The 15,000-nt window shown below is 37.7% G+C and overlaps 1 protein-coding gene across 3 annotated transcripts in view; it reads right to left on the bottom strand.

The window, feature by feature from the left end:
• Positions 1-1,524: 1,524 nt before the first annotated feature.
• The window catches only part of LOC106882543 (5-hydroxytryptamine receptor 2B), a 39,840-nt gene continuing 26,364 nt past the window's right edge, over positions 1,525-15,000 (bottom strand). The window contains exons 1-3 of one of the 3 annotated variants that reach the window (XM_089359205.1): positions 12,281-12,940; positions 7,076-7,946; positions 1,525-4,686 (exon numbers count right to left, since the gene is read on the bottom strand). In XM_089359205.1, the coding sequence (XP_089215331.1) occupies positions 2,502-3,716 (1,215 nt within the window). In that variant the 5' untranslated portion in view covers positions 3,717-4,686; positions 7,076-7,946; positions 12,281-12,940 and the 3' untranslated portion in view covers positions 1,525-2,501. Of the gene's footprint in view, positions 4,687-7,075; positions 7,947-12,280; positions 12,941-15,000 lie in introns of those variants that run through there. The other 2 variants (XM_089359203.1, XM_089359204.1) reach the window with 2 other exon arrangements.

Below are 15,000 nucleotides of genomic sequence, written 5' to 3'. Positions count from 1 at the left end.
ATGATGCAATGTTTAAATTAAATATATACATGTATAATTCAGAGTCAATATATATCTATATACATACATATGCACGGGTATAGTGAGAGGTGTGAATGCATTATCTGTGTGTGAGTGGCAGGTACAATTGTTGCGTTTATAATTCTATGATTATATACAATTTATATATTGCATACAATGTATACACGCATATATAATAATGCGTATGGCGGCTGAGCACGACTGTATGCTCGAAGGAGCAGAACGTTTGAATTATGGTGTATATATGTGTCTGTATGCATTTAATTATGTGTAGACATTGTACAAATGTGGCTGTACGTGCATGTGTGTGTGTGTGCATGTGTATAAGTGTGTGCTTTTCTGTTTGTGCTCATGTGTATATGCATCAAAGTCTGCTGTGTCTAATAAGAAACACATTAACGTCTATATACATTTCATTTCCTAAGTATATACAACCCATTTATATATATATATATATGTATGTACGTATGTATATATATATATATATATATATATATATATATATATATATATATATATATATATATATATCTATATATATATATATATATATATATATACATATATATATATATATATATATATATATATATATATACACATATATATGTATGTATGTATATACATATATATATATGTATGTATATATATATATATATATATATATATATATATATATATATATATATATATATATATATATATATATACTCACACAACCGTCAAAAGAAGTATTGAGTCCCAAATAATTAGCTGATGTCGTCATCAATCTCGATAACTTTGGTGTTTAATTGTTGGTGCCTGTTTTAGTTTCCTTGAAAAGAAATCGATTCTCTTCAGTTCCTTTTTATCAAAAACGATAAATGGTAAAAAAAAAAAAAAAATTTAATTTAAAAAAGAAACATTTCAATATATTTCCAACCCGTGTACTCCACTTTTTACTTGAGTGAAATGTCGTACACTTTGAGTGAGGTATTTATTGCATCAGAATCAAACTCTGAGTTGTGTTCTCCATGATTTGTTCAAATCCTTAGAGCAAGACGTGACTGAGTATTTGCTCAGCATTTGAGCTACTCAGCTCATCACGTTTGACGCTTCGTAAGTTGAGATGTCACACTCATTGTCTGAGTTTAATGATTTTTTTTAAAGTCATAAGTCATTTTTCTTAAAGTGAAGTGAAGAAAACGTTTGAGTGAGAGGTAATCCGTCGGTGTTCATTTATCGAGTGTGAGGTCACACTCAACAAATGAAACACGGAAGTCATTGTATAATTAACAGACTGTTGCGTTATTTGGCTGAGTGGATCATACTGAAATCTGTTGAGTGAAGTGTAACACTCACTCATCGATCGGTATGACAAAATGTCGTATTTTTCAAATGATATGCTGTGAGTGAAGCATTGAGTGGGACTTGAAAATGTCCTGAGTAGAGATATTGCACAAATGAGTTTGAGAATTATTTCCGGTTCTAGCGTATTATGAGATACTACATTTTTTAATTACATTTTTCTTTCTTTTCTTTTGTTTTACATTTCTATTGATTTTTTTTTTTTTCCTCTTGAGTGTTGTTCTTGAGGTGAGAGACAGAGATTGGGTGATTGAAGAAACATAAGAATTATCATTATTATTATCACCATGTTCATTACCGCTATCGTCATCATTATCATATCCATCATATCCATCATCATCATCATCATCATCATCATCACCACCACCATCATCATCATCATCATCACCATCACCATCATCATCACTATGCTCTATCCTGCTGTCTGTAGATGAGATGATTCTGTGCCGTATTTGCAATTACGTTTGTGTCATTTCGAATTCGCTTCCAGCACAGTCCCTGTCCCACCGTGAACACTACTCACAGTACAGCATCCCTTCCTCTTATTCATCAATCAACTTCTTTCCCCCCTGTCCCTTATTTTATTCACCTCCTTCTACGCATATACATATATTTTCTGTCTTTTGTTCGCTCCCCACCACCTTCGTCTCTTCTTTCCTCACAATTATTACATCTTATGCAGGTCCTTTCTCTGAACTTCATCATCTTGACGATAAATTCAGTTCGCTGTTTAAACCCTGAATTTGTCAAGTTCTGTGAATGCGACTGTTTTAAAGTACCGAGCCCTAAGGCGTTCTCACACAAACGAAGGATCCCATGCAATTTGACAGTCTTCGACTTATTTATTTATTTATTCTTTTATATTCCTTCATTGCCAAATTAAAATTGGTTTTGTTGATTCCGTTGTCGGTGCTGATGACATTCTTGCTGACTTTTATTTGATTTTCTTGTCTTGTGTTCGTTTTTTTTTTTTTTTTATTCTCATAGACTTCCTTTTCCATTTCGTTACTCAGTTCCGGCTAATATTTTGGAACTTTTTTTCTGGAGGAAATTAAACTTAAAAGTGAAAAATGGTAAAAACAATAATAATTACAATCATAATATTAATACTAATATCAATCTATAGAAGCAATCTACGGATAACCACTTCGTTTTCTTCGTCGGAAGAGCTTGCAGACTTCTTCGCGGACTCTGTCATTGACGATTCCATAAACAATTGGATTGCTGGCGTTACCCACTAAAAAGAGGTATCTCAATATAAGGCTGTTTGTGATGCCAAATATATCCAACCAGAATGGCACCCAAGCCACGATGTAGATGATGGTACAAAGGAACAACATCTTAGCTGTCCTGTTGTGATGCATCGAACGTCTTTTGTCGGAGAATTTTCCATGTGTTTTGCATGACTCGTTGCCTTTTGTGCTTTTCCTGTCACCGTTCGAGGACAGCGGTGGTGTCGGGGATTGAACTCCCGAATCAACATCAGAATCAACGGACGGTGTGAGTTTTCGAGCGTTGTTCAAAGTACAGCCAGTCGAGTCTGACATTTCGTCGAAGTATTTCTTCTTTTCTGTACCAACACTTGGTGTAGAGCGATCAGAACTGCTGTTGCTGCTACTAGAACTGGTCGGTATTCCGAGAGGGTTGGACAATTTCTTCCTCAGCTGAGCTTTCTTCCATAATTTCGTGTAGATGAGGGTATAAAGTACAACGATACTGAAACAGGCGAGCCCGTACGACATACTCAATAAAGCTTGGTAAGAGCGGGTTCCGATTTCTCCAAGGTAGGACATAGTGAAGTGACAGAAGGGCGGGTTTAGAAAATTGACAATCTCTTCGGTACAATTACCGCTGTTAATTTTATAGGGACCAGGAACAACGGCGAAAATAAATACTGATGGAATGGCCAGAACGACGCTAATAACAACGATGACTATCATACCTTTGTTGACTTGTGACAGGCTTAAACGTCTGGTTGGTCGGCGGACGGCGACACAGCGTTCCAGAGCAATGGCCACGAGTGAAGCGTTCGACGCCATGATGCAGAAATGGCGGACAACTTCGAAACTGTGACATATAGCGTCTGAAGTAACACCGCGAAGCTCGTACACGATTGTGTAGGGCATGACAAACATGCACACACACAGATCAAGCAAGGCTAACACTCGGATGAACGTGCTACTCGATTTGCGATCTTGTTTCTTCAAGTAAACAATTAGAATTAGGACGTTACCCACAGTGCCAACCAGAGCGTAAAGGGAGATAATCACCGATAGAATATATTGTTCGAGAGTCCAGTCCGAATATTTCACTGTCATATTGCATTTGGTGTCTGCGTGGATATCCATTGTGATAAATAGTTGCAGCTTTTATTCGATTCGAAGATATTTTTAAAAATGGATTTAAATTTCAAATCCTTGCAGGAAAGTCACTCGAATAACTTAAACACTCGGCGTTTGTAGTAGTAGTAGTAGTAGTAGTAGTAGTAGTAGTAGTAGTAGTAGTAGTTGTTGTTGTTGTTGTTGATGTTGTTGTAGAAAGTTTCTTCAAAGTAAAATATCAAATATGAAGAGAAATATGATCTTCTCACAGTCTTTCTTAGACTCTTAAATCTTCTTTCGTTTAATTAAAATATCGTTTCAGTAAAAATGTAGGAGAGATCGAGAACGTATGCATATGTAGGTATGATAAATCTATTTTCTTATTTGTCATGCAAGTATCTTTGAGTCATGTATGTCTGCGAGTGTATGTGTGTGTGTGTGTGTGTGTGATGCATGCACAAAAAGAAATGTCGAGCGTGTCTTAAGTTAATGTTTGAGGACGTGTGTGTGTGTGTTCTCTGTTCTCTTTTCTCCTTCTCCTCGTTTCTAGTTGCTAGTGATGATTATGCAAACGAATTCCTTCGATTTTTTTTTTTGCAAAGTTCAAGAATAAAATTCCACGTAATGTACTTGAATCGTAGATGTATCGATCCTATAGCGATCGATATATTTGCAATATTCGAGTCAAGTTATTTTTTAATTTATCACTTTTTTTTTCTTTCTTTTGAAATAATTCGTAAACAAATTTCAGCAAAATACTCCAACAAATATTATTCCTGTTATAATTTTTGTTATTATTAATATCTTCATAAAATATTTTCAACGGTTATTATTGTTGTTGCTGTTGCTGCTGATGTTGCTGTTGTTGTTGTTGTTGTCGCTGTAGATATTATTCCAAGGAAATTCTCCAAAATATTCTTTAATCGAACTTTAACCAAACCAACAGTTAAATTCCAGAATTCCAGGAAGGTTAAAGAATAAAAAAATTATATTCTCTCTAAAATAAAAGAAAAAAAACAATTATATATATATATATATATATTTACGTGTACATGTGTGTTTATATAAGTATATGTATATATGTGTGTGTGCATATATACATATATATATTTACTTATGTGTCTATGTGTAACTGTATCTAGATGCACGTGTATACCTGAGAGAATTAATTTAAAAAATAGCTCCAGGAAATATTGGAAATTAACAATTCTATGTAATCCAGTAGTAGTTGTAGTAGTAGTAGTAGGAATTGGTCCTGAACGTTTCGGACAATTTAACGCTGCTGCTTTGTCCAAGTGAAACTGTTCGACTGAGCTGGTCAGCAGTCTCTGAGACCAACATGTGATAGATAAAGACGAGGACTGGTCAACTGGTCAAGCAATCAAATGTAAGTGACTAGTGGTGTACAGCAGCCGTGGTCACTAATAACGCCAGACACACGTCATCGAGAATAAATGTCATCAATTAAACAAGAGAGGTAAAAAAAAAAGACACAAACAGCCAATAATAATAATAATAATAATAATAATAATAATAATAATTAGAAGAAGAACAAGAAGAACAAGAAGAACAAGAAGAACAAGAAGAAGAAGAAGAAGAAGAAGAAGAAGAAGAAGAAGAAGAAGAAGAAGAAGAAGAAGAAGAAGAACAACAACAACAACAACAACAACAACAACAACAGTAGTAATACGACTGCTACTAATAAAAATAAAAATATAAATAATCACAGTTATGAGAGTGATAATAAGTCTACTTTAAGCCCCTTATATTGAAGTGCAATAACTATTTGGCCACTTCCTGAACGGTCACTTCCGGTCTCAACCTCGTTGTACATTTTTTAAGGTTTTAAACTTCACAATTTTTTCTTAATTTATTCGTTGTTCTTTTTTTGTGTACTTTGTTCTGTTGTTTTGTTTGTATTTCCTTATTTCTCAGATTTTTACGTTTTTTCTTCTCATGTAATTCTTATAACTCCCTTTTTGTTTCTTACTTTCCTTCTTTCCTTCTTTCTTTCTCTTTCTTTAACTTAAATATTTCTCACATTCTTCTCCCTCTCCCTCTCCCTCTTGCCAGCTGTCAATCTGTCTGTCTGTCTGTCTGTCTGTCTGTCTGTCTGTCTGTCTGTATGCATCTATTTATCTAGCTGTCTGCCTGTCAGCCGGTCTGTATATTTATTTATCTGCCAATCAATCAATCAATCAATCAATCAATCAGCCAACCATTTTATCAATCAATCAATCAATCAATCTCGCTCTCTATCTATCTATATATATGTGTGTGTGTGTGTGTGTGTGTGTGTGTGTGAGGGCGCGTGGCTCAGTGGTTAGGGCACTCGGCTCACGATCGTAAGGCCGTGAGTTCAATTCTCGTCGACGGTGTTGTGTCCTTGAGCAAGACACTTTATTTTCACGTTGCTTCAGTTCACTCATCTGGCAAAAATGAGTAGTATATATGTATATGTATATATATATATATATATATATATATATATATATATATATATATATGCGTGTGTGTGTTTGTGTGTCTGTGTTTGTCCCCGCAACATCGCTTGACAACCGATGCTGGTGTGTTTACGTCCCCGTCCCCCGATAGAATAAGTACTAGGCTTACAAAGAATAAGTCCTGGGTTGATTTGCTCGACTAAAGGTGGTGCTGCAGCATGGCCGCAGTCAAATGACTGAAACAAGTAAAAGAGTAAAAGAGATATATATATGCATATATATATATATATAAATATATATATATATATATATATATATATATATATGTATATGTATATATATATATATATATATATATATATATATATATATATATATATATATATATATATATATATATATATATATAAATTATAATACAGGGTATCTAAGAGATACCCTGTATTATAATTTTACATAATTATTACCTTTGATGGTTTTTATTCCCATGCTGACCACTTGATAAGATCAATATTTTAAATATCGATCTTACCCTTATTTATATAAATATATATATATATATATATATATACACATAACTACTTATCTATCTTTATTTATCTAACGGTCTCTCAATCTATCTATCTATGTATTCCTCTATTTATCTACCTTTCTATCTGTCTGTCTGTCTGTCTCATACAACACTCTTTCCCTCCTTTTCTCTTCCGCCTTTTGATCTTCCTTTGATCTTTTCTGTTTACCTCTTCGTTTCTCACAGTCTCACTTTCTCCTTCAACCCTCCCCCTCTCTCTCTCTCTCTCTCTCTCTATCTATCTGTCCCTCACCTATAAAAGTGAATGTCTCCTCTTAAACGTTTCAAGTCCCACCGCCACCTCCCCACCCCGACAACACCACCACCCCCAGCAGCTCATGGTCATCCCTAAATAGCCATCAAATACTCACGCAGGCTGGACGCTTCTCAGACCTATCACCAGCACAGATGAAGATGTTTGTTTCTTTGGTAATAAACGACTGGTCACCGCCTTCGTAGACACCGGGGGGGGGGGGGGGTCAAGCAATTGACCTTTCAGGGTACTTCGCTCACAAAAACAATTTCAAAGCTATTAGCAATTTAATTGGATGGCCATTTAGCTTAGATCTTGCTCTGGTCTCCCTCCTCCTCCTCCTCCTCGTTGCTGATGTTGTCGTTGTTCTTGGTGTTCTTGTTGTTGTTGTTGTTGTACTGGTTTTTAGCGCTGGGATGGGGTCGGGGGATGTTCTTCTGAAAACCTTACACTTGCTTCTTTTTGTTGCTTGTATTTATGTTGTTGTTATTGTAGATGTTGTCTTTTTGCTGTATATTGATGTTACTCTAGTAGTAGTAGTAGTCGTTGTTGCTACTGTTGTTGCTGCTGATGATGATGATGACGATGATGACGATGATGACGATGATGACGATGATGATGATGATGATGATGATGATGACGACGAGATAGAAGGCGAAGTTGTCAAATGCTTTTACTTGTTATGAAGCCATTGGTGTTGGTGAAACCAGTGCTGTTGGTGCTCTCTCGCTAGTGATGGTGGCGGTGTGCTGCAGCTGGGGCTGGCTCTGATACTGGTTCCGATAGAGAGAGAGAGGGGGGAGGAAAAGGAGGAGAAGGAGGAGGAGGAGGAGGAGGAGGAGGAGGAGGAGGGTGTGGTCAAATAGTGATCTGTGACGTAATTGTGATGTGGTCAACCGTTTCCAAAATATACAAGGTGTGGGCAGAAACAGCAGGTGGCTTGAGTTAATAAGTCCAGTGTTCAGTGGTCACTCATCAAGTGGTCAAGCCTAGAAAAAAATTAAAACGAAAAATAATTTAGTCAAAGTACAGTGAACATGTAAACATAATTATGCATATATAACTCTGTATATATGTAAATTATATACATACATATACATACATACATATACATATATATATGTGTGTGTGTGTGTGTGCCACACACACACACATACACAATTATATTTCTAATTACGGACAAAAGTACATACATATACACATGAATATATGTAAGTATAATGTATGTATAATGTGTGTATAAATCTCTGTATAGATATGTGTGGACAGAGTGACATAGGTGTGAAAGGTGGAGTATATAAATTAAGTTAATTGCTAAGTAGATATACGTAAGAAGATAATTAGCAAACAAATTAGTAAAGTTCTTGTAATAAACACACAACCGATATGACTCAGCCCCCACCTCCACTTTTAGCACTGATTACCACCACCAACATGGCACCGACAGTCTCGAGTTCACTCACATCTACTTGAGATATGTTCGTTTTAAAACCATCAAACGAACTTCTACTGAAGCAATCGACCTACGAGAAATAACAACCACTTCTCTTTCAAAGTGCACACTACCTGCTCGTTTCGTAGGTTGTGTATGGTGGGGGCTGAGTGTTCATCATTATTGCTCAGATGAAAGAGCTGCGCATAAGGGTCGTTTTAGACCCTATGAGAAAGGGATTTCCGAGAAAAACTTAGCAGCAAGACGGAACCATGCCGCTGGATCTCGGGATGGAGGTCCGCTTAAAATTCAAGGGTTATGACGGTTGTTGGGATGTCTTGGGGGTCCCCCCCCCTTTTTTTTTTTTTGAAGGGAGAGGTCCAGTATGTTGCCAGGGACTCCTCTTTGGCTTCCCGAATCCAATGTCATGGCTGAATTCTCACCTGATCTTGATAGGCCTTGCTCCAAGACCTCTGAGTATGACTTCGTTAACGTTCCTCTTGAATCGTTGCAAGACAATGAAAGAAAAAAGCCCACAGAAACAGGGAGAGAATTCCAAAGAATGGATGTTCTTGAAAGGAAAGGATTTGGCGTAGGGATTAGTGTGGGCCATGGTGGGAGAGGAAGAGAGACAATTAAATCAGGAATACCTAAGTGAAAGTGGCACGAGATCAAGAAAGTGAGGAACGGGGGATGACAGAGAAAGAGAGACAGACAGACAGACAGCACGGTTATCCCCCAGAATTTGGAAGGTGTTGGAGAGTGCCTTGGTGCCACTGACTGAGGCAGGTTTTAGTGGCGATAGAGGGTGTATGGCGTAGGACCACAGCAGCAACACTGCTCAAGATGCAGCCGGAGGGTCAGTTGCCGTTGGGGAATAAAGCAGTCTCTGGAATACCTGAGAATAAAGGGCATATGCACCAAAAGACAGGATGGCCACAGTTGGGACGTCTTTGGTTATAGGTCTTCGGGATCAGTGCTGCCTGATGGTGGTGGTGGTGGTGGTTGTGGTGGTGGTGGTGGTGGTGGTGGTGGTGGTGGTAGGTTAAAGAATTGAATCCACTCACAAAATATACAACCATATATACATATGTGCAGACAAGGTATATTGCTGCGTGTACAGATATATATATATATATATATATACACTTGCACATACATACATCAATCCATCCATTCATCTCTACATACATATACGCACACATACATACATACATACATGCATACATACATACATAGAGTACGCACGGTATATACACAAACATGCATATAAAGTTTGATGCTGTGACGGTCACTGTCCATACATAAAAATCTGGACACACAACTGATTGTTGTTGACACATAACTGGTGTTGGTGGATTAAGGATTAAGGAGGATTTAACGATGTGCAGTCGTTGTTGGTTTTATTGTTTAGTCCCCGATCAGCCTTAATCGAGCTCAGCTATGATGGGATATGTTACAGAAACCATCATCAACCCATGTTTTTTTTTTTCTTTATATTCAGGCTATGTCTACCTTGAGTTACATTGCACTGTAGCGTCTGATTGTTCTTAAGATACGCAGGGTGAAGTTTGAGGGAGATTCAGTTACTATTTCTAGCAGACAACCATCTCGTAAATGGTGAGGACTTAAGTAGTACGTTTGACGGACTGTTTAGTTTAGCCCTTTGGGACAGGGGAAGATTTTGCAGGGGTTAAGACAGAATAAACAAGAAGAGACAGATGGGTGGGAGCGGTGAGTTTACAGGATGAATGTCAGAGGCTTTTATTAGAAAACATACAACCAAAAAAACATACAACAAAAAAACATACAAAAGAAACTATCTTTATCAGTTTAATCTTAACCTTCATCCTTTCGACTTAATCCTCTTAATTCAAATGGAAATCCACTTTACACTATTTTTTCGTGGCTTTCCTTCTCATTTTCCCCCAGTTTTGCTACTTTCAGCTACTGCTGCGGCTGCTGCTGCTTCTCCTCCTCCTCCCCCCCTTCCTTCTCCTTTGCCTTCTTCTTCTTCTTCTTCTTCTTCTTCTTCTTCTCCCTAATCCCTTTCCGAAACCTTATTTATATATTCCTTCCCTCTTTCAATTATTTCTTCTCATTGTTGTTTATTTACTATTTATTTTGTTTGTTTCTTTGTCACACGATATTCTTCTCTCCTAGTTGTCCTGACTTTGCTGCCGCCATTTTTAAACAACTGTTCTCTGGTGAATCAACATTTACAAATGGAAGCAAAAAAATCAGAGTAAGCAAGAGACAAACACGCACACACACACGCTCACACACACACACACGGACACACACACATTCATACACGACTGTACTCACACACGCGTCACACAAATACAAAGCGGTAGTCATATATACACGAATATAAATTCACATATTCGTACAAGAGATCAACGCAGTGAAGGATGCACAAACAAAAGAGAAAAGTACAGAGAACACAATTTATAATTTATTGGTGAATAGAATTTCACTTTATTGCTCCTTGGAGTTTCACACGCACACACACAGATACATGCATGTGGTCAGTCAGAATGGTGGGAGGTATTGTGTTCACCGGACACTTTGTGAGGCCAGTTTCCATTCATACAGAAGAGTCATGTGATCCAGAAGAGTCATGTGATCGGATTTACTGCAGATTTGTAATTATGTTGTTTAAAACACCGTATTGAAGAAGGATGCATCCTCTCCTCTTATCGGGCTGGATTGTATGGAGATGACATCGTAACAGTCTCATGCCGTATGAATGGTCACAACATGGATAAATTGGAAATGATTTTATAGGGAATATTTAAGAAGTTTGACTTGTTACTAACTTAGCTATAGCAAGCAAGACAAAGCGCTACACAAAAGCATAGGAGAGCATCATTTATACTCAGAGATATTCCAGCCACCCGCAATCTATTATTAGGAATGTTGTCACTGGAATAGAAAGGACAGACTATAATATATATCTTCAGAGTTGTATATTTTCCTTATGCCAACCACCAATAATGAAGTACCAGCAGAGAACGACTTCAGTAAGAAATCAGTTTATATGGATAAGACCCAGTCTACTACACATAAGAGTAGAACTAGGAAAAGAAAAGTTATCAGGTTTAATCTGTCGAACAAATATAGCCAAACTTTTCCTGTCTACGCATATATGCTATAAACTCTAACTCAAACAATGTTAAGGTCAGTTATCCCCGTATGGACAATATCCCTACCCACACCAAACATTACAACCGCTCATATATCCCCATAAAGATTCCCTTATCTGTCAGCTTGTAACTGTGGAATAGTTAGTGCCTTTATCCATATTTCCTTTTTCAAATAAAAATTTTGTAAAAAACAATGCTTCTTTTTTCTTTTTTTTTTTTGTTAATTTTAACAAGTGTTGCTTAGGAGACGAGTTTGCACTCGGCGCTTTAAAGAAGAAAACATGACGTCTGTTGGCGATAAAATGCCTATCACTTCTCTCTCTCACTCCTCTCTTTCTCTCCCTCTCCATTATTTTACACACAAACATGTAGATTACATGCATATATATATATATATATATATATATATATATATATATATATATACACGCACGCACACACACACACACACACACACACACACACACACACATATATATATATAGAGAGAGAGAGAGATAAGAGAGATGGACGGACAGAGAGAGAGATACAGAGTTATAAATATCTCTAGAAATATCGCAAGCGTGTAACTCAATGTAAATATGCGTCCATAAACAAACGCAAGCACATACAGGAAATATATATTTATAAATACACACACATACACAGACACCCACACACACACACACACACACATACACATACACACGCAAAAGTACAGGGGAACTTCACGAAAAGACATGTAGTAATATATATGATTTACCTGAATCTTATTAATTGCAGGAACGGTGCTCAACTGAATACTGGATATATCCTGGTACAGGGTTTAATATTTTCTGGAGACGGGTTCCCTCGGAGGAAAATGTACAAGCTAAGATTTCTAATAGAAGTGCGTGGCCTCAGTTTAGTGAGGTGTTCGTTACTTCAAAATCCAGACGAAACTTGCTTTTAAGTTTAAATTAAAAACTTCAGCACAGAAAGGAAACTTCTCTGCAGGAATGAAAAACCTTCGTCTTTTGGCTACCCAAGGGCTTTTCTAACCCAATATTTTACACGCTATATTAATAGCTTTATCTACTTCGAGTTCTGCCGTTAGAATGGTGTATTTCATATTTCTCGAAATTTCCAAAACATGAATGTTCATCTACCGTAAACAGTGATTTGCCAGAAGTGATAAATTTCAGGACTCGATATAAATGTAGAGCATTCCTTGATGCATTCTAACTGAAACGAGCCACTCTGAGTACAGAAAATCGGAACTTTTCAGTAAATAATGCGTCATACATATATATTAATTCTGTCCGTTTGTGGTGGGATGAGCGTTTTCTTTGAGGTAAACACGAAGCGGACCCTGTGACGAAAATGGTTGGGCAGCAGCGACATAAAGAGAGCGACTCGTTCCAACTGCCAACAGTTCTATAATGCTTGAAATTGTTCCCCAAGGATTACGAAAACCATTATTCTTTGATAATTCCTCTATTATTCAAGAATAAAGGAATGTCTTTTATTCTAGTTTATTTCTCTCCCCACCTCTATTCTTTTTTTATGTATTGTTATACTCTCCTGTATTTAATTATTGTTGCGGTGATGGAAGCGGCAGTGGTGGTGGTGGTGGTGGTGGTGGAGGTTGGTTGGCTGATTGGTTCTTTAGGGGGTTTTAGGTAGTGTTATATTCTTGCGGCTCGGTGAGTGGAGGAGGAAGGTATTGAGGGATGGAATTTGAGAGGGGGGGGGGGGGGGTGAGTGGCGGAGGCGAAGTTAACAATAAAGAAACATTGCAATGACAGACAAAACCGTTTTGTCAGATAAACTCATTTCCTTAATTATGATCGAGGTTAATAAGAACGACGAAAATGATGACGATGATGACGATGATGACGATGATGGTGATGAGGGCCAGGGTTAGTAATAGTGGTGGTGGTGGTGGTAGTGGTGGTAGTGGTGATAATAGATGATTGTTAGAAAGAAGAATTCTGATTTCCGTCAGAATAAAAAAAAAAGAGCACCTCAACTAACCAACACTAACAACAAAATTGACGAAGACGATGACGACGGTGGTGGTGGTGGTGATGGTGATGGGGTGAGGTGATGGGGTGAGGTGGTGGGGTGAGGTGATGGGGTGAGGTGATGGGGATGATAGGGGTGGGGGTGATGTGACATCGATGCGAAATCAGTTTGATATGTGGAAGGTGAACGAATTTTGACAAAGTGTTTAATGGACCCCAAATATTTGACAATAATTAACAATTGTTCGGTTAATCATTTCTTATAGCAGGCATAGACACCAACTCCACACCTCTAATTAAACACACCATCACTACCACCCCCTATCACCAACGCTGTCACCACCACCACCACCAACAACAACAACAACAACAACAACGACACAACTACCATTTCTTTCATGTTATCACCAACCTTCCACCACTATCATGCCTACAACCACAACTCTACTACCACCACTACGACGGCAACTATTACTACTACTACTATTACTGCTGCTGCGGCTACTACTACTACTATTACTATTACTACTGTGTAAGAGATATGAGACTTTTTGGCACAGGGGTTTTGCCGCCGCCTATTTGACGTCGCTAATTTAGCACTCATTTGACATCAAACGTTTTAAGATTTCTATCATTTTAATGTTGCTCTTTCTCTCTCTCTCTCTCTCTCTCTCTCTCTCTCTCTCTCTCTCTCTCTCTTTCTCTTTCTCTCTCTCTCTCTCTATCTCTCTCTCTCTCTCTCTTTTTCTCTCTCTCTCTCTAGCTCTATCTTCTCCCTCTCGTTCTCTCAGTTCATAGGTATGAGTCTCCAGTTATGACTATATATGTATAATATCTCTCTCTTCTCTTTCACTCAAACTAGATGCGTGCGTGTGTGTGTGTTGGTCTCTAGTGCCAAGCCATACTAAGGCAAACACAAGCTGAATATCCAGTCAGGCCTACCAAATGGTCAGTGATCACAAAGCCGCGCCCGAACGTTCCATTTCGAAGGTGAAGGACCTTGGTTAAATCAGAAACCACAGATGTTAGGGATAGGGGTGTTTATTTTCAGTTTTATACATCTGGGAAAGTGCAGATGGTGTCGTTAAGCCATGAGAATACGATAATCCTTGTCGATAACCTGATCGAGTCCTTACAATGCATTTTCTGCTAAAATTCCATCATTAACCAGGAAGTGGTACTATATCAGGCGGTATGATGAGCATACCTGCCCCCACCTTCCCACCTTCGCCAAAAAAAAATTGTATAATATATTCCTAATTATAAATGGAACGGTAACCACCAGAACGTCTCTTATCACTGCATGACTGAAGTTGACCTGAGGTTAATAAGGACAGCAATAATAATTACATGAAACTCTTGTAGAAGAATTTCCTCCTGAGATATGTGGAAAGAGACGGTGTGACAATCATTATTTCTTGGTGCCAAAACAAGATAACTCCAGCCATAATTCCTCATTAAAAGCTAAGTCGTATGG

This window comes from Octopus bimaculoides, chromosome 11 (assembly GCF_046866305.1).
Source record: "Octopus bimaculoides isolate indiv1 chromosome 11, ASM4686630v1, whole genome shotgun sequence".
Lineage (NCBI taxonomy): Eukaryota > Metazoa > Mollusca > Cephalopoda > Octopoda > Octopodidae > Octopus > Octopus bimaculoides.
This window is presented reverse-complemented; position numbering and strand designations above follow the sequence as displayed.